Here is a 20,420-nt window from a genome sequence, read left to right as displayed (position 1 = left end):
AGACCCTGTACCAGCCAGTCGAAGGCCCCATGGACCCGGAGCTTGGCACACATGCAGCCCCACTCTTCCTCTACAAGTGTGCAAAGTTTGTTGGCTGGGGAGCACCATTTTTTCAAAGCCGGGCACCCCTTCCATAGACTCCCATGTTAAACGTCAGTCTAGTCATGGGCACAGTGAGGCATGCAAATGGACACCCTAGGCTTATACTCGTGTCAATAAGTTTTCCAAGTTTTTTGTGGTCAGTTATAGGTTAAAAATAAAAAAATGGAAGCCAAATAATCCACATTTTTAATTATTATTTTGTATTAGAAAATATTTACAATCTCTTCCCTAACACGGGGCATTTTACAAATGGCACAAAATTCAGAATACAAATCAATAAAAAGTACAAGTAAAACACAAGTCATAAAAACTGTAATAAATAATACACCCAGAACATTCTTGAATCCAGGTTGTATCCTAAAAGAAAAATGAAAACGTGTCTAAAAATGGTGGGCCAGCGGGCAGATGTCATACCTCCAGCCGGAATCTGGCTAGCAGCGAGAGGTGGTCGGAGGAATTGGTCTCATTGGGAAGGCCGTTGACACTCCATAAATCTTTTTCAGTAAGAAGGGACAGCCTTCCAAGAAGCTGCAGCCCATATGGAACTCTGACTCCTAGAACGAGACAAGAAACAATCAAACAGGAGCCATGTCCCATGGTGCTTGTGGTAAATAGGTCTCTGCAGTGAGATCTGTCTTAAAGAGAACCTCTGCCCAGACTAAAGTATTTTCATATTCTGAACAAGCAGTTAAAAACATCATAAAAAAAGTCCACAATGATCTCTGTGGCTATATGCACTTTGGAGAAATTCATCTGTAGTCCAAAAGGTGTCTCTGTTGCATATTCACCCAGAGTGGGGGAGGGACGGACTCCAATACAGGAGGCAACGTGTTAACCACCTGAAAACAGAGAGGGAGGGGGGCTGTATCTTTTTCTTTTTTTTAGAACACCACTGAGCACGCTCAGTTCTCACTGCTCTCCAAGCACAGAGCTGGCGACTGTCAATGCACCTTTGTTCAGTCTAGGCACCAACTCTATGGCCGTGAGGACACCCGTGCCTGGACCGACTCCGTTACATCAGCAGAGAGCGGACTTCAGCCCGCTCTCTGCTGAAAACGGGTCACAGAAGTGCAAAATGTACTGCACTCCTGAGATCCATAGGAGAAGTACAGCGAAACAAGCTTTGGCTTTACATCTCCTTTAATGCCGCTTTAAAAAAAGGGAGCTCGGGGTCCCTCCAAAAAATATGAAATACAAATACTGTAGCTGCTGACTTTTAATATAAGTATAAGGACACTTAAGTGTCCAGTGATCCAGCAATGTCCTCAGCCAAACCGATTCTTAAATCATCTTTGGGTGCAGGCACCGGCATTGTAAGCAAGGTAAATCGCTAGTGAAACCTTGTGGCTTCACAGCCGATTGCCTACTGAGCAAGTCGCGCTGCGCTTTGCGAATGGTCCCTTAGTCTTCTGGGACCTGTGATATGTCCCGGAAGAAGAAGGGCTAAACTTCTGGCTCAGATCTGACTGGGAGTGGGTACCTGCCAATACCGGGTACCCATTCCCCCCCCAAAAAAAAGACAAATGTGGTAGTAGGGGGCAGGGGCGAGAGAGTGCTTTAAGAATATGCGCCTTTGTTCAGTCTAGGCACAGGTTTACTTTAAACTTAACATTTGGCTTGAGTTTACAATCCAGAAAATTTCTAAAATTTTAAAGTTTTGGCCAAAGGCAAGGGCATCACTTAAAGTATAAATTAAATGTGCCAATTTCATATTAATTCCATAATTCAGAAAGAGTCGAAGCCCCTCGTAATGGACACAACAGTTGTGCAGACCCCTGAACCTAATGCAGAACTATATTTAAATAAAAAATAAAAAACTGATAACAGATTTGGTATACAATATTATATTTGTGTACACTTCAGTGACCCATCCCTGATATCTGTAACATGGCAAAAATAGCGCAGGGAGCCGTAACAATGGAACTCCAGAATGAACACAATTAAATCTCTGGGTGACCCAATGACCAAAATGAGAAGACGACCAGAAGTTGGCAGTGACCATGACCAGATTGACGAGGGGGGGAGCATGGACCTTGGATCTCTGAAAGAGGGCATGCTAGGGCATAGTGTACAAGGATGATATACATAAATGAACATTATGGCTCGCGCTCCAGTGAGCCACAAAAGATTTAGTTCCGCTTTGAGGGGAAAGATCTCATCAACAGTTCCTCTGAGATATTAACAAATGGTCTGGTGGTTTAATGCCTTAGAAATGACAAAACACTGGATTATTCATTTTCAGTAGCCTAACCCTTTGAAGCAACCATCTTTAAAATTCATTTTAGCACTACAGGCAACTCTTCCTCTGTTGTAGTGTGAAAACCACACACCCCATCATTACACAACAGATGAAGTAAAGCAATCCATCTATATCAGTGGTCTCCAAAATGCAGTCCGGGGGCCAGACTCAGTACTTTGCTTGCTTTTATCTCGCCCTTGGGGCATCATTTTATTGACACCAATAAAATTGTACAATTCTTCCCAATGACAACAATGGGGCACAATACCTCCCAATGACACCAACAATGAGTCCTAAATTATGACACCAAGGACGGGGCACAATACCTCCCAATGACACCAACAATGAGTCCTAAATTATGACACCAATGATGGGGCATGATTTACTCCCACTGATGCTGTACTCTCACTGGCCACAATGCAGCCCCCCTAAAAGTCTCAAGAAAAGCAAATTGGTCCTTAGATCAGGGGGTCTACAAACTTTCTGAACAATGTGAAACACTCAGTCCTTGTGCGCCATCTAATGTTCATTGTTGGTAAGATACCTACAGATCGACCCAAATAATTTTTGGAAATTTTTCACATTTATAAAATAATCTTTTTTGAATGTTTGTTCATTTAGAAAAAAAACGTGAGCTTTCTTGCATAAACCCCCCCCCCCCCCACAAAACATCACTTTCAGTGAAGCTGTCCTTTAAGTTCCTTCTGACCACTCTCAGTGTAGCCTATATATATATATATTTACCTTCAGCCCCACTCTGGAGATCTTTACAGTGCGCTGCAACTTTTACAGTTCAGTTCCTCTTTAGCTTTTACAGTACATGAAATATTGATAATTGCCAGACCTATCGTGAAACAATGAGCATAATACAATTCAATTTTTACCTGGCTGGGCAAAAGGGTCATTGTCGTGTGCAGAATAGAAGATGTAATCCACAGTGACGGCAGATCTGGAGTGGCAGGTGGTGACCTCTGGCATCCCGGAGTTCGGGCTCACATGGGAATATACTGAGGAAAGGCTGAAGTGGTGGTTCAGATTCGATAGCTCCCTAATAAAGAAACAGATGAATCAGAGTAAAAAACACAAAGCTGTGCATCTCCACCTTCCTGGGATCATAGTGCTGTGGGGGAACCCAAAGACTTGACTGGTACCACGGAGTGGCTACTGATCGAGGTATTAACATTCTAAACCTCTTAGTGCAATAGCAGGCCACCCAATCACTTCTACATAATGACAGTATGTACCCCACCCTCTTGTGTTTCCTCCCTTGGGAATGCTGCAGAAAGGTTTAGAAGCATAGAGCATAGAATGGGGATCCGTGAATTCACATTCAGCAAAAACGCCTCCACTTCAAATGAACAGGGAAGTGCTCAGATCCAAAAGCATTTCCAGGTTCAGAGCAATTCTGGCAAGCACCATGTAAGCAGCACATCAAGGACACTCTATCCCAGGCCTGAAATGACTACAGACAGAGGAGGTATCCAACAAACCTCCATCCATACACAGTACCTGTCATCACCTATCTAATATCACATATAACCCCCTTGTTATAGTTGTTAATAAAAGTAAATAAATAAATAGAAGATGTCTTTTGTCAGGAGGAAGGAGGATGTTTTTTTAATGAGAGTTTTAGTCAGGGCTTTCTTCAAATTTAAACATTGCGGTGTTCACCAACCTCCAGCTTCACTGCAGAATCCTGTAGTTAATCCATCCATACAACCACTTTATACATTCATGGGGATCTCTGAATTGGAAAACCACAAGTCTCATCTGCATTGCGGCAGAGGGGCTCACAGAGAAACAGAACAAGTGCATTGACGTTATTGTTATCTTCTTCCATCCCCCTAACACAGGGGTGTCCAAACTTTTTTTTTTAAAGAGGGCCAAAATTTGATGAAGTGAAAAACGCTGAGGGCCGACTATTTTGCCAAGTGTGTTCGTCTGAGCACTACTACACTGGCCAACAAGAATTTTCTTGCCTTTGTGACTGTGTGTGGTGAAGAGATGAGGTAGGGCATGTTATTTGGAGATAGATAGATATCTATCTCCAAATAACACGCCAAGCTCATCCTAAGTCTTGAGAGGTGCCACAAAAGATAGATAGATACGATAGGATAGATAGGATAAGATAGGATAGATAGGATAAGATAGGATGGATAGGATAAGATAGGAAGGATAGGAAGGATAGGAAGGATAGATAGATATCTCCAAATAACACGCCCAAGCTCATCCTAAGTCTTGAGCGGCGCCACAAAAGATATCCATCTATCCATCTATCTATCTATCTATCTATCTATCTATCTATCTATCTATCTATCTATCTATCTATCTATCTATCTATCTATCTATCTATCTATCTATCTATCTATCTATCTATATTTAGAGGCGCCGCTCAAGACTTAGGATGAGCTTGGGCGTGTTATTTGGAGATAGATAGATAGATATCTATCTACCCATCTATCTATCTTTTGTGGCGCCGCTCAAGACTTAGGATGAGCTTGGGCGTGTTATTTGGATATACCGTATTTATCTGCACCTTCACTTTAGGAGGCAAGTTTCAGGGAAATGTTTTCTTTTTTTTAAATAAAGAACTGTGAAGCAAAATAAGGGCCAGTGCCCATCAATGCAGCCTAATCTGTGCACATCTGTAGCCTCACCATTGCCATGAATGCAGCCTCTCCATTGCCATGAATGCAGCCTCACCTTTGCCATCAGTGCAGCCTCACCTTTGCCATCAGTGCAGCCTGATCGATGCCCATCTGCAGCCTCGGAGGGGACGGGACGAGTGCCAACAGATTACATACAGGAAAATCTCCTGTTTACACAGCAGCCTCTTTAATACAATGTCCCACCACCTATGATAGACAGAGGAGTCATCCAATGGCAGCCCAGGAGACGGGACTTCCTAATACAGATGCAGCCGAGTTAACAGGAGATTCTCCTGTATGCAATTTCTCATTCTCCCTTCCCTGTCCCCTCTGAGGCAGCGCCGATAAATACAGTATAAATCTTTTGTATATATCTGGGGGCCACAAAAGAGATTATATATATATATATATATATATATATATATATATATATATATATATACACACACACACACACACACAAATTACTAGGAGGGCCACATTAAACCGGAATGGGGGCCGCAATTAGCCCGCGGGCCGGACTTTGGACATGCCTGCCCTAACAGAAGATCTGTATCTTTGCGTGGACCTGGGGCTGATGGTAATACAATACAGAAGCCGGTGTACTGCCCCTGTGACACACTGATCACAGCTGCAATGCTCGGCAGGTTTCAATACGACAATGCAAACAAAACGTAATTGGTGCATTTAAGAAAAAAAAAAAAAAATGATAATAATAATAATAATAATAAGGTAATTCCTTTAATTATTCCCTCCATGTTGCTACCGACTCAGAAGCCCCAGGTTTTTTGATCAGCCGGGTCATGAAAAATGTATTAGATCGACTTCTCTAGAACGGGAAAGACCATAGATGGATGCAAATTTGGCTGGTCCTTGCAGAATTTCGATCCATTTATGACCAGCTTACAAAAATCGCCCACCCTGGAGGGGACAATGCTGGCTGTACAAGGTAAAAAAAGTTTTGGAGAAGCTGCACATCTGGACCAAAAGTTAAATACACCCCACTATCCCAAATCTACAGCCAAAAGATGTTGTGGATAAAGACATACCTGTAATTGGATGCCTCGGTCTGTCTGCAAGTGTACCCAACAGCTGCTTCTTCCGGTCCTCCTAAGAACAGATGAACAGCCAGGGAAAAAAAAAAGGGAACGGAAGAATTGCGTAAGCACGACAGCCAGGCAAACAGCATTTTCCAAAACAGTTAATTGACGTTTACAAGTTAAACATTAAAGTTCACAAGTGTAAATTCCTGCATGCACAAATATAAAGAACAGCCTTTTTCAGCTGTTTAGAAGAACCCACTTAACCACTTAATGACCGCCCATATACGTCGGCAGAATGGCACGGCTGGGCACAGGCAAGTACAGGTACGTTGCCCTTTAAGTGCCCAGCCGTGGGTCTAGTGCGCCATCCGGTCACAGGAGCTGAAGAACGGGGAGAGGCGGGCGAGTGTGAACACACCTTCCCCGTTCTTCTCTGTGACTTGTCCCCGATCGTCTGTTCCCCGTTGTAGGGAACGACGATCAGTGACGTCACACGTCCAGCCACGCCCCCCTACAGTAAGAATCACTCCCTTAGGGCACACTTAAACCCTTAGCGCCTCCTGTTGGTTAACCCCTTCACCGCCATTTTCACAGTAATCAGCGCATTTTTATAGCACTTTGCACTGTGAAAATGACAACAGTCCCAAAAATGTGTCAAAAGTGTCTGCCATAATGTCGCAGTCACAAAAAACAAAACAAAAAAAAAACCGCTGATTGCCGCCATTACTAGTAAAAAAAAAAAAAAATGTAATTAAGAAAAATGCCATAAAACTATCCCCTATTTTGTAAACACTAACTTTTGCGCAAACCAATCAATTTTACCAAAAATATGTAGTAAATAATACCTATCGGCCTAAACTGAGGGAAAGTATGTTTTTTTATATATTTTTTGGGGATATTTATTATAGCAAAATGTAAAAAAAAAATTAATTTTTTCAAAATTGGCGCTCTATTTTTGTTTACAAGCAAAAAATAAAAAACCGCAGAGGTGATCAAATACCACCAAAAGAAAGCTCTATTTGTGGGAAAAAAAGGACGCCAAAATTTGTTTGGGAGCCACGTCGGACGACTGCGCAATTGTCAGTTAAAACGACGCAGTGCCGAATCGCAAAAAGGGCCATGTCCTTTACCTGCATATTGGTCCGGGTCTTAAGTGGTTAAAGCATTGTTACCCCAACACTTCCTATTCCTGACATGTGCCTGCTGTACCATGTATTCGTATGAGAAAGTCTCCTGTTCTCTTTGTACTGCTTCCTTTATATGAGATCCCTGGTGTTCCTGCCAGGCCCTCTGCTGGTCGGAAAAGCAGGGATTTCATATAAAGGAAGCAATACAAAGAGAACAGGAGACTTCCTCATACGAATAAATTCACCACACCAAGGAGGAGAGCACACTGTGGCCAGTTCTCTAGATATGCTGGGAACAAAGTGTACTCTGCTCCAATGATCAGACTTGTCCTGACACGCCTCTGCTGCACAGCCATTCACTGGGAAGCTCGATGTCCTTCTGTTTCTCATCCCCCCAGCTCCCATGCAGCTAAGAACAAAAGGGAATGTGATCACTTTTTTCAATGTTTTTATTATTATACCTATACAAAAATGTTTTGTCTCATTTCTATTTTAAACTGAATGGGTTGTTTTACAAGGTGATCATTTACAATCACTAAAACATTTTTGTAGAATTAAAGTTCATTAAAACTGTACTGAACCTTTTTTCTTCTGGGCTTCATACACACACTTCTGAGTGATGCCCAAGGTTTTTGGCCAAATTGGAATAGATAAAATCCTTTGTCCTGAAGTATATTGTTCCTGCCCAGACACCTGTAGAAAAAACACACAAAAAAGGCAGAATTAGGAGAATTATGGGATGTGGCTCTTGGAATGAGTCAGTATCTTTTGTCAACAAGGTGTAGGCACGGAGAGCTCTTGTATGTGGGAGTACCAAGTTATTACCATGACAGTCCAGACAGCAATAAAAACCTAAATGATTCTAAAATTTAAAAGAGGTTGTATGGCTTTGGTTTAAAAAAAAAAAAAAAAAAAATAAAAAAAAAACCACAAACAGGTTCTACTTACCGCCACTGTGCAGCTCGTTTTGCACAGAGTGGCCCCGATCCTGGTCTTCTGGGGTCCCTCAGCAGGTGTCTCAGGTCCTCCCCGCAAGCGCTAACCCCCTTCACAGGAAGCTCTCTCCCAAGGGGGTTAGCTTGTGGACGCTCTCCCGTGACAGAGCCGGTGTAGTGTCACATTCTGCTGCCTATCGTAGAATGCTGCGGAAGTCACGTGGCGGCCAACTGCGCATGCGCAATGCGTTCCAAACGCAAGTGCGATGCGTTCCAATAGATTTACGACAGTACACACCAGCGAACCCGGCATTCAGGGCGACGTGGAATTAGAGGAAAGTGGCCAGTCGTCCTCGCTACGATCGCTCGGCCTCCTGGCTCTTTTTTTAACATCCTCCAATCCACGGGGATGTTAAGGAAAGAGCCTGGATGCCGACCGAGGTTTCACTGGTGTGTACGGTCGTGAATCCATTGGAACGCATCGCACTTGCGTTTGGAACGCATCGCGCATGCGCAGTTGGCCGCCACGTGATTTCCGCAGCATTCTAAGACAGGCAGCAGAACGTGACAATACACCGGCGGCCATAGAGCGCCGTGTCATTGGATGCGATTGATAGCAGCACAGCCATTGGCTCGGGCTGCCGTCAATCTTCAATGACGAGCCGCCTCAAGCAGGGGGAACCATCATGGGAACGAGCCCAGGAGTTTTGTGGCTTAGGTAAGTAAAACGAGGGGGCTGGGGGGCCCGAGTGTGCAAGGTGCATAGGATGCATTATGGTGAAAAAAAAACAAAGCTTTACAAGCCCTTTAAACCCTGCAGTGTGGCATTTAGATACAAGATTATTCCATTGACAGGCTGTTTTGGAGGCTTCTTCATTAGTACTTAGAAAAATGAACTCAAATGAACAGTATGTATGTATGTATGCATGCATGCATGTTTCTGCTTGAACCAGCAACTAATGGACAGATGTATGGATGAATTGATGAATGTTGAACACTTGTAGACCAAACTACAGTCTTGGCCAAAAATGTTGGCACCCCTGCATTACTGTCAGAGAATACTCCGGTTCTCCCAGAAAATTGTTGCAATTACAAATGTTTAGTCATTCTAATGTTTATTTCTTTTGTTTGTATTTGGCATGACACAAAAAGTGAACAAACAAAAAGCCAAATCTGACACATTCCACACAAAACTCCAAAGATGGACTGGACAAAACTATTGGCATCCTCAATTTAATATTTGGTAGCACATCCCTTGGAAAAAAAAAAAAAAAACTGAAATCAATTGCTTTCTGTAACCATCGATGAGTTTCTTACACTTCTCTACTGGAATTTTGTTGGATCACTCCTATTTTACCAACTGCTCCAGATCTCTCAGATTGGAAGGGTTCCTTTTTCCCAACTGCCGTTTTGAGATCTCTCCACAGGTGCTCTATGGCAATGGTCATCAACCCTGCCCTACAGGGCCCACTAACAGGCCAGGTTTGCAAGATAACGGAAATACATCACAGGTGATATCATTTGCTGCTCAGTGATTTCAGTATTCTAGACTGCATCTCCCCAAGGCAATACATAAAACCTGGCCTGTTAGTGGGCCCTGTAGGGCAGGGTTGATGACCACTGCTCTATGGGATTTAGATCTGGACTCATTGCTGGCCAGTTCAGTACTCTCCAGCACTTTGTCTTAAACCATTTCTGGGTAATGTTTGACGTGTGCTTTGGGTCGTGCTGCTGAAAGCCCCATGACCTCTGATGGAGACACAACTTTCTGACACTGCATCTTGCATTGCACCCCAGAAGTCTTTGGGGTAATCTTCAGATTTCATAATGCTGTGCACACGGTTTCTGAAGCAGAAAAACAACCCCAAAACAATCAGTGAACCTCCACCATGTGTGACTGTATTCTTTCCTTTAAAGGCCTCATTTCTTTTTCTGAAAGCAGTAGAATAAACGTTTACCAAAAACCTTTTATTTAATTTCGTCTGTCCACAGCACATTCTCCCAAAAGGATTTTGGCTTCCTCAGGTAAGTTTTGGCAAACTCCAATCTGGATTTTCTATGTTTCGGTGTCAGCAGTGAGGTACTCCTGGGTGTCCTACCATAGCGTCCCTTTTCATTCAGATGGCGATGTATAGTGCGGGCTGACACAGTTGTACACTGTGTGCCTGAAGGTCAGCTTGAATTTGTCTGGAAGTTAATCAAGGTTCTTTATCCACCATTCAAACAATTCTTGATAATTGTTTCTCTTTCGTCCAGGGAGATTAGCTACAGTGTCATGGACTGTAAACATCTTGACAATGTTGTGTACAGTGGACACAGGGACATTAAGATCTCTGGAGATGGACTAGTAATAGGGGTGTCAAATATAATCGCTGCATCGCGATTTGGGTGTCCCCGATGCATGCGACCGTATTAATCGAGGGGAGAGCGCTCCGTCCACTCGTTCAGTTTGATCAGTTTAAGCTCCTCCTTGAGCTCCAGCTCGGCGCTCCGCACCTCCCCTCCGCGCTCAGCCGGGCTTACTGTGACTGTACACAGAGGGCGGGGGCTTTTGGTTTCGCCAAACACACCCAGGGGGTGGGACTTCTCCGAGATGTCTCCCGCTCCTCACTGTTCTGTCAGATCGCTGGGCGGACACCGGACTCCCCTCCCCCATCACACACCGAGAACAGCATGTCGGTGGCCGGGCTGAGGAAACAATTCCACAAAGCCAGCCAGGTGAGACCGTGTGTATCCACCACCCCCCCCCCCCCGTCCCGGGCTCCTCACGGTCTTCTCTTCATACATGGGATGGGGGGGGGGGGGGGGAGAGATATGGGAGACTTACTGTGTGATGTATTGGGGGGCTGTGTTATGGGGGGACTGTATTGTATGACATGGGGGGGGGGGGGGGGCGTTATGTGATTTGGGGGGACTGTACTGTGTTATGGGTGGTGCTGAATATTGGGGAGGCTGTGATATTGGGGGGGGGCTGTGTTGTGTAAAATTGAGGGGGTTGTGTTGTGTGATATTGGTGGGCTGTACTGTGTTATGGGGTGGGGGGCTGATTTGTGTGATATTAGGGTGCTGTGTTGTATATTAGGGGGCTGCGTTATGGGGACTGAGTTGTGTGATATTGGGGAGCTGTACTATATGATATGGAGCACTGCTGTTATTGGGGGGGCCTGTGCTTTGTGATATTGGGGGCTGTACTGTGTTATGGGGCAGTGCTGTTATTGGGGGCTGTACTGTTGCGTTATGGGGCTGTATTGTATGATATTGGTTGGGCTGAGTTGTGTGATATTGGGGCGCTGTACTGTATATGGTGAACCCTCAATAAAAATATCAGTACAGCGAGGATTTGGACTTTTAAATACACTACCATGCAGTCTCTGATCATCTCCTGTACCATGTCTGCAGTCTCTGATCATCTCCTGTACCATGTCTGCAGTCTCTGATCATCTCCTGTACCATGTCTACAGTCTCTGATCATCTCCTGTACCACGTCTACAGTCTCTGATCATCTCCTGTACCACGTCTGCAGTCTCTGATCATCTCTTGTACCACGTCTGCAGTCTCTGATCATCTCCTTTAGTATTTTGGGGGGAGAGCCATGCGCACTTGCGCTGCAATCGTGATGCATCGCAAAATCGAAACGTGGACTTGATAATCGTAATCGAATCGTGAGACCGGTGAAGATGCGCAGCCCTAACTAGTAACCTTCAGATTGTCCATGCTTTTCCATAATTTTTGTTCTCAAAAATTCTCAGACAATTCTTTGCTGCTCTTTCTCTTCTCCATGCTCTGTGTGGCACAGACAAACACAACAGAAAGGTGGAGTACATTTTTCACCATTTTAACTGGGTTTGTGATTTCTATATTGTCAGCACCTGTTAATTGATACAGGCGAGCTTAATTACAAATTACAGGAGCATTACAAACTTGGAATGCAATAATGTCTTCAAATTTTGAGAAGGTGCCAAAAAATTTGTCTAGTCAATTTTTGCAGTTTTGCGTGGAATGTGTCAGATTTGGCTTTTTGTTTCTCCACACTTTTGTGGCATACCAATACAAACATAGAAACATGAGAATGCCTAAACATTTGCAATTGCAACAATTTTCTGGGCGAAGTGGTGCATTAGGCTCCTTTCACACAGGGCAGATCCGTTTTGATGGACTCCGCTTGCTTAGCGGGGATCACTCTGCTGATTGCCGCTGAGCAGGCGGATGACAGGTCCATCCACACTCACTGTGCCGAGACGGACCTGTCAAATGCAGGGGTGGCAATATTTTGGGCCATGACTGTATATATTGATTACCAAGTATACATACACTTTTGTTTCATTTTCCTAAGCGTAAGAAGTTACAACCCCTGAAATGTGATGGATTTATAAACAGGCTGTCATTAGAAGAAACATGCTTTGCACTTGAATACGAGTATTAATTCTAGATTTGTTCAGGTTTTTCTTATCGTTGTGCCCCTGCAAAGAATATTCATCCTATTTGTCCAGCTGACCATTGTCTCAAAAATTCTGAGATGTCGCCAGAACAGGAATAGAGGGGAAATGTTCTCATGGGGACATCTGTGTAAGGCCAAAAATCACATTAGCCTGCGTTCCGAAAAAATAATAATAAAAAAAATAATCACATTGATTCCTGCACCCGCAGTTGAGTTGCACTGTTCTTGCAAGACACACAGGCACCCCCCACACATCTCAGCCCACAGCGCGATCGCAGGTGCAGGAACAGCAGGAAAAACTGCATGGACAAAAAGACCATGTGGTTCGCCTGCAGCCATTTTTTTTTTCTGCAGTTCACCTGGCACTGAAGCCCATTCAAATGAATGGGCTGCTGTGCACGAGCAAACACGGGTCGCATGGCCCACACAAGTGTAAACTGAGCCCAAGACAGGATTTTGCCGACTTTGGTGAAGTCTCTCACTTCTTGCTGTGTCTACAGGGCAAGAAGTAAAGGAAAATCTCCCAATAAGGGGAACACCACAACAGTAAAGTTCGTAACTATTCCTCACTATCTAAAATGAAAAAATAATATTAAAAACAAAAATGTGTAACCAACATAAAAATGTGACCATTGTTAAGTTTTTAAAACAACTGGAACTGGAGATACAGAGTAACAGACAGCCACCACACTGGCAGCCTGCATCAAAATTGACAATGCTGAATGCAGGGCAAAGAAAGGGGACATGGACACACTGATACAGAAAGTGCCATGCAGCTGGAACTTTTCTTTTATTTTTAGTCAATGGGGCCTGGAGACAGATTACAGAAACTATTGCAAGGTAAACTAGTACATAATTTTCAGAGTAGGGTAGAGAAATATGTAAAACAATAAGGGGTTGATTTACTAAAACTGGAGCACCCAGAATCTGATGCAGCTGTGCATGGTAGCCAATCAGCTTACAACTTCAGCTTGTTCAATTAGGGCCCTTTCACACATACGGACAGACGGTCCGTTTACGGACTTGTAATGTATCCCTATGGGATTGCAGACGTTGGCGGATGATGCATCCGCTAACGTCCGCAAAGATCCGCTTTTGCGGACGGAAGAAACACGGTCCGTATTCAACCGATTCCCCATAGGGGAGAGCGGAGGAAAGACAGGGCGGTCTCTGCACAGTGGGCGGGGACCGCCTTGTCCGCCGACAGCTCAGCGGGGATTTACGGATGATCCCCGCTGAGCCGACGGACACACACGGGGCGCATCAATACGGATCCACTCCGTGTGAAAGGACCCTTAAGCTTATCCAATTAAGCTTTGACAATAACCTGGAAGCCGATTGGTTTCTATGCAGAGCTGCAACAGATTTTGCACTCCAAGAGGAAATTCTTGTCAAAGTTTTCCCCCCAAAAAACTTTTTGGGAGGAAAAAACATGGCAGAAGGATAAGAACTTATGTTAGCATGTTACTGTTGTCTATGAACATACTTGTAAATTTCCCTTGAATTTCTGTTCTGTTGGCATGTGGTCATTGAGGGGAAATCATAAAATACTGTGAATGTTTTCACTGGAGCTCTGATTACAGCATATGAAGCATGTACTTACCTTCCCAATAGTCATCCCCTCATAATTAAGCCTTCCTTCCTTTATAAACCTATGCAATGGGGAGCCAGGCACAGAGTTGAAGTCACCACAGAGGATGATGGGGCAGAATTTCCCATCCTGAATTTGAGCGACCTCTGTAATCTCTGCCAGAAGAATAGCCAGCTGGGTGAGCTTTATGTCTCCTCTTCGGGGGTTGTACAGCAGATGGGTGTTTGCCACGCAGATGGTTGGTGCTTCCTTTTCCAGCTTGGGTTGTAGCATTAGCAGCAGGCCTACGTTGTCACGGTCTAGAAGAGTGATGTCCTGTCTGAAATATTCCACTGGTTTCACCAACATCAAGTTGAATTTATCCGATTTGAAGCAAATGGCGCAGCCATCTGATTTACTCCCAGTGCGAGACTTGAACTCACAGATGTATCCTGAAGAACAAAACACATATCCCTATTCAGTATACGTCACATCAAATCTGATAATATGGTGAGAGAACACCCCATTCACACTTGTGCGTCTTGTCATGCGACTTAGGAAAAAGTCGCACCCCAGGTTTTCCAATGATAACCATTCATATACGTGCAACTTAAAGTCTCAGCCCCTTCAAAGTAGTTCATGCACTACTTTGGTTCGACTTTCATGCAACTTGAGGGCCATAGAAGACGGTTAACCCTTAAATATTGCAGGAACAAGTCATATCCAAGTTGCACCCATCCAAAGTTATGTTAAAGTCGCACTTTGGAGTCATACAAGTGTGAATGGAGCCTTATAGAAGGCCCATTTTAATGTTAAGATGTTAAAGTGGAAAGGCAGAAGTTTTTTTTTTTATCTTAATACATTTTATGCATCAAGAGAAAAAAACCTTCTGTGCGCAGCAGCCCCCCTAATACTTACCTGAGCCCATCTCTATCCAGCGATGTTGCAGAAGAGACTCGGCAGTCCCCCTTGATTGGCTGAGACACAGCAGTGGCGCCATTGGCTCACGCTTCTGTCAGTCAGTTAGCCAAATGAGAGAGAGCGGGCAGGGCCGAACCACAGCTCTGTTTCTGAACGGACACACAGAGCTGTGGCTTGGCTTGGGTGCCCCCATAGCAAGCTGATTTCTGTGGGGGCACTCGACAGGATAGAGGGGCCAGGAGTGCCGACAGTGGACTCGAGAAAAGGAGGATTTGGGCAACTCTGTGCAAAATCATTTCACAGCGCAGGCAGGTATAACCACTCCCAACCTTCTTCAGGAGTTACAACACCATGCAGAACTATCAAACTATAAAATCAATTTCCATAAATTAGAGGTTCTAAATATTAAAGGGGTGGTTCCCCCTAAAACAAATTTCTAACAATACATTTGGAAGACTGCTTACACTGCGGGTAGGCTGGCTTTTTTTTTTTTTTCTCGTACATACCTCGATCATATCGCATATCGCCGTTTCATCCCTCGGCTTCCGGGTATGAGTCTTGCTGGACCTAGTTGATTGACGTTCCTCTGACCGGCGCATACTGCGCGTCACGACTTTCCGACAGAAGCCGAACGTCATTGCGCAGGCGCCGTATAGAGTTGGCTCTATACGGCGCCTGTGCAGCGACATTCGGCTTCTTTCGGAAAGTCGTGACGTCAAGTATGCGTCGGTCGGAGGAACGTCAATCAACTAGGAATGCCCACCGCCACAAGACTTATACCCGGAAGTCGAGGGATGAAACGGCGATATCGAGGTATGTACGAAAAAAAAAGCCAGCCTACCCGCAGTGTAAGCAGTCTTCCAAAATGTATTGTTAGACATTTGTTTTAAGGGGGAACCACCGCTTTAAGTAAGTTTGACCCCTGCAGCTCTTCACCACATTCGGGCCAATTTTCCATTTTCTAGGGCCAAGAAGAAAATGTAATATTTGGGCATATACCTTAAACCATCTTTGTCAGAGATATTTAAAGAAAAATTTCTTCCGTGGTCAACATCAACCAGAAGAGATCTAAAACGCTGGCACCAGCAAACGTTTATCTGGTTTGAAAGGAATAGCATTCAGAAAAGGATAGTTCTAACAAAGACTCCCCCGTAGCCATTCCCCTCTCTTTCCTTCGCGCAACTAAAAGACAAAAAGGAATTTCTGAACTTTTTATGGGGCCACAAAACTAAGCGTATTCCATACAGGCTTCTTGCTCTGACCAAGGAGAGAGGGAATTGGCTTCCCTTTAAGTATTCCTATGCAATACACATTCCCCGCACATTAGATTGGATCAACCAGAAGTCAGAAAAGGGATGGGTAGGCCTGGAACAGGATCTGTCACCACTTCCTCTAAAGAAGCTTCCATGCCATTCTAAAACTCTCCCACTAGAGGTGAAACAGCATTCTACGATCGGTACTACAGTGGCAGTATTGGCCAAAACAGACTGCCTAGGATCTATTCCACAGACTGCTGATCTAATGTCTCTCTATAATTGGTGCTCAAGAATTTTATTCCAGTCTTGGAGGATATAAGAATCAAAAGACTTCCTTTTGACCAACCAGTTCAACATTTTTTGACAGGAGGCACACAAAAGTCAATTTCTGAGATCCAGGCCATGATCTCTTCCCCTTTAAATTCATGGACAGACATGCAAATATGCCATTTCTTAACCACCATCAGATTGAGTAGAGTAAACCATAGTAAGATTACTCAGTTCCAGCCGTTCGCAAACTTCCCATATGCGTCATACACTTTGGAAATCACAGAATATGACATTAAAACTGCATGAGGACTTTGTTCCCCCCCTTCCTTCAGAAATGGGAACGGGATTCAGATACAGACATCTTTGCCCATCCTTGTACAGCAGATACCATGAAGTAGGATAGAAATTTCTGACTCGCTGGTATAGGACCCCTGTACTCTTCCATAGGTTCTACCCCACTGTGTTAGCGGTGCCAAAAAGAACAAGGCACGTTGCATATATTTTGGTCATGCTCTAGTGTACAACCCTCCTGGGAAGATGCAAGACGGCTGATTCATAAGCTTACTGATACATCTCTGGAGATTCGCCCAGAAACATTCTTACTAAACATTACCCCATTTGAGACGTAGGTACAGGAGATCCCTCCCGATCCACCTGCTTAATGCGACCAAGGTGTGCATCCCACAAAAATGGAAACACACTGACCCCCGATGGTTGGTCAATGGATAGCTGTGGTTAACAAGATCAATGAAATAGAACGCCTAACAGTGGCTATGAAATTTAACTAGGAAAAGTTCTGCAAAATGTGGTATTACAGGCACGACTTTCAGTGTTCACGAGATTACGCTTCGTACCTGTCCCCTTGATTTGTATGGGCTCAGGTGCAGTAGCGATTGACTGCTCGGTATCCTTTGGCTTCTTGGGCAAGCACCAGCCCCTGCACCAATACCTTGCTTTACCATTGCTTTTCTCACTCATTCCTCCCTGATCCCCATGTTCTAATTTAGGTTTAATAGAAAAGAAAAATAAACCACACTCCACACAGGCCTACGTGGTTAGGACCCCTGTTTACACACTAGCATTACATGTTCTTGCATTGTATGTTATAGGGCAGTGGTCATAAACCCTGTCCTGCAGGGCCCACTAACAGGCCAGGTTTGCAAGATAACTGAAATACATCACAGCTGATATCATTTGCTTCTTAGTGATTGCAGTATTCTAGACTGCATCTCCCCAAGGTAATACATAAAACCTGGCCTGTTAGTGGGCCCTGCAGGACAGGGTTGATGACCACTGTTCTAGGGGACTTCTTTGGAACTAATGTTTTCCATGTAATCTGATTTCCTAACGGTAACAGAATTAAACAAGATGACACAATTCTGAAAGTGTATTGACATATTTCATTCTTATTACTGTTAAATGCTTTATGAAGGTTTCTGATCTGTCATGTTGTGCACACTATTTTTTTTGTACTGTACCATGTGCTTTGTTGAAGAGCAAAATAAAATAAAAATTATAAAAAAAAAAAAAAAAAAAAAGGGGAGCAGAGGGAAATGTTTTAGGGAAAAAAATAAATACAATTATATATATATATATATATATATATATATATATATATATATATATATATATATATATATATAAACCCACAAACGTATAAAAGCAAATGCCCCTAAACTCTTGTGCAATAAAAGCCACCATGAGCATTTTTATGCCACTTTTCTCGGTCAAAGAGCCTTGCATTTTTTTCTGCCCCTAGTGTGCATGGAAACAAATCTATATCATTTCACATAAACAGTTCACTACATTTAGCAAATAAAGGATCTAAAGGCTCCATACCGAGTGCTTCCAAACTGGGTTTGATTTGTTCCTGGTAGTGATCTTTCTGAACTTCTTGTAAACATAAAATCTGTAAAAAGTAAAAGGATTAATTATGCAGAATATTTAAAAAATAGTGGTGAACTAGTAAAGTTGGCAGAAAAAGTTCCAATATATTTCACATTCACCTCCTGCAAGAGTCGTGCTATTAATATGCTATATGGCCAAATGTCTGTAGATATCTGATCACCACATGTACACTATGTGGCCAAAAGTATGTGGACACCTCTCCAAATTACTTAATTTCCGACGTCTCCAGTGAAGGATACAGTTAGACCCAAAGCATACAAAGATACTGTAGACAATTGTGCTCTTCCAACTCTCTGGCAACAGTTTGGGGGGGGTTGGGGGAGAAGTCCATTTTCTGCTCCAGCATGACTGTGCCCCATTTATAAAGCCAGCGCCATGTCGGTCAGTGTTGCCATCCGTCAGTAATTGTACCGGCAGCAAGTAAAAAATAGTCCCTTTTCCTCTGTCAGTGACACAAAAAGGTTGTCAGCAAAAAAATATGGCTGCGACGCTCGGCTCGGAACTGCGCATGTGCATTTTCAGAGCCGGCCAAGACTATCCGAGTGCCTGCTACCACCTGTCCGGGCATTGCTGGTGTGGGGTGGCTCTGGTGGAGGCAGTGCCTGAGTGTGTCAAAGTGATGTCATGGTGCCCAAGTAGAGCCTCCTGTGCGGGTCTGTGGGAGGGGAGGCAAGGCAAGCCAGGAGCCGGACTGTCAGTGACCTCTGGACTGGAGTTGACTGAAGGGACCACTTGGCGTGGAAAGAGGCTGTCACTGTGACTCAAGAGGGGACGTGTCATGTTGGTGAAGCATCATCTGTGCTGCTGGACAACGATGTCCGTGTCACTGTGAGCGTCAATTTCATGTGTGCGTCGCCCATTCTGTCCTGTCCCTAAGCTACTTACTATATCGAAAATAAAATAAGAAATATGTTTCTGCCTGAATATCCATCTTAAAATCATATTGCTGTATGCATACTCTACTTGTTTGTAGCCTAAAACTGACATTTGCACTTAAAACTGTAATTTTGTAACTTTTGGAAACGCCAGTAAAAACTGGGCTGTGCCAGTAAATTTTGGGTGTTCTGCCAGTAAATTTCAATCTGGTAGGTTGGCAACACTGGACATGGCTCGAGGAGTTTGGTGTGGAGGAACCCAATTAAATTGAACAGTGTCCTGACCTCAACCCTAATGAAAATCTTTGGAATGAATTGGAAACCAGATTGCAAGCCAGGTCTTCTCCAACATCAGTACCGGTCCCCACAAATGCCCTGTCCAGAAGAGTGGAGGTCGTTGGGCCCCTTTCACACAGCGCTTCGATCAGGTCCACCTGTCAGGTTTTTTATTTATTTTTTTGGGAAGACCCGATTGGATGCTCCGTTCACTTCTATGGAGCAGCGGATGTCATGTCAGCGGTGACATGTCCGCTGATATCTGCCGATTTACGATCTGTGAAATACAGACAGATGGGAACCCTATTTTCCATCCGTCTGAAGGATTGGATCGGATTAAAATGGACAGGCGGTCTGTTTTCATCCAATCTCCCATAGAAGAGATTGGATGAATTGCACAGCAGAACATTTAGGAAATTCAGATGCAAGGAAAGAAGAAAACACATGCCATGTTGAAAATCTAACCAGTAATGAACTTAAATCTTGGTCAAGTGGCTGCAGATACATTGGTTATAGAAAATAATCACCCCCTTTAAAATAATCACATATGGAGCCTGAAATGAAGAGTTTGTTTTATCCAACTGTATTTACTCAGTGCAATATATAACATCCAAATGAAAAGATAACACCAACATGTCAAAAAACAAACAACAGAGTCAAAAAATAAATCACCCCCTTGTGTCAGTATCCCACCATCAAATTTAACTGAACTTAGAGAAGTATGGGTTTGGGTTTTTTCCCCCATAATCATACTTACCTAGGTGGATGCAGCATCAGTCCCATGCTGCATCAGTCCCTCGGCGTCTCTGCAC

At 43.8% G+C, this 20,420-nt stretch overlaps 1 protein-coding gene across 5 annotated transcripts in view; it reads right to left on the bottom strand.

Annotated features, from left to right (window-relative positions):
* Positions 1-270: 270 nt before the first annotated feature.
* ANGEL2 (angel homolog 2) overlaps positions 271-20,420 on the bottom strand; it is a 34,218-nt gene continuing 14,068 nt past the window's right edge. For all 5 annotated transcript variants that reach the window (XM_040351461.1, XM_040351459.1, XM_040351457.1 and 2 more), the window contains exons 4-9: positions 18,389-18,458; positions 14,136-14,554; positions 7,741-7,852; positions 6,039-6,099; positions 3,226-3,389; positions 271-656 (exon numbers count right to left, since the gene is read on the bottom strand). In XM_040351461.1, the coding sequence (XP_040207395.1) occupies positions 511-656; positions 3,226-3,389; positions 6,039-6,099; positions 7,741-7,852; positions 14,136-14,554; positions 18,389-18,458 (972 nt within the window). In that variant the 3' untranslated portion in view covers positions 271-510. The remainder of the gene's footprint in view (positions 657-3,225; positions 3,390-6,038; positions 6,100-7,740; positions 7,853-14,135; positions 14,555-18,388; positions 18,459-20,420) is intronic.

Source organism: Rana temporaria, chromosome 4, assembly GCF_905171775.1.
Source record: "Rana temporaria chromosome 4, aRanTem1.1, whole genome shotgun sequence".
NCBI lineage: Eukaryota > Metazoa > Chordata > Amphibia > Anura > Ranidae > Rana > Rana temporaria.
The sequence above is the reverse complement of the archived record's forward strand: the minus strand, read 5'-3'. Positions and strand labels throughout refer to the sequence as shown.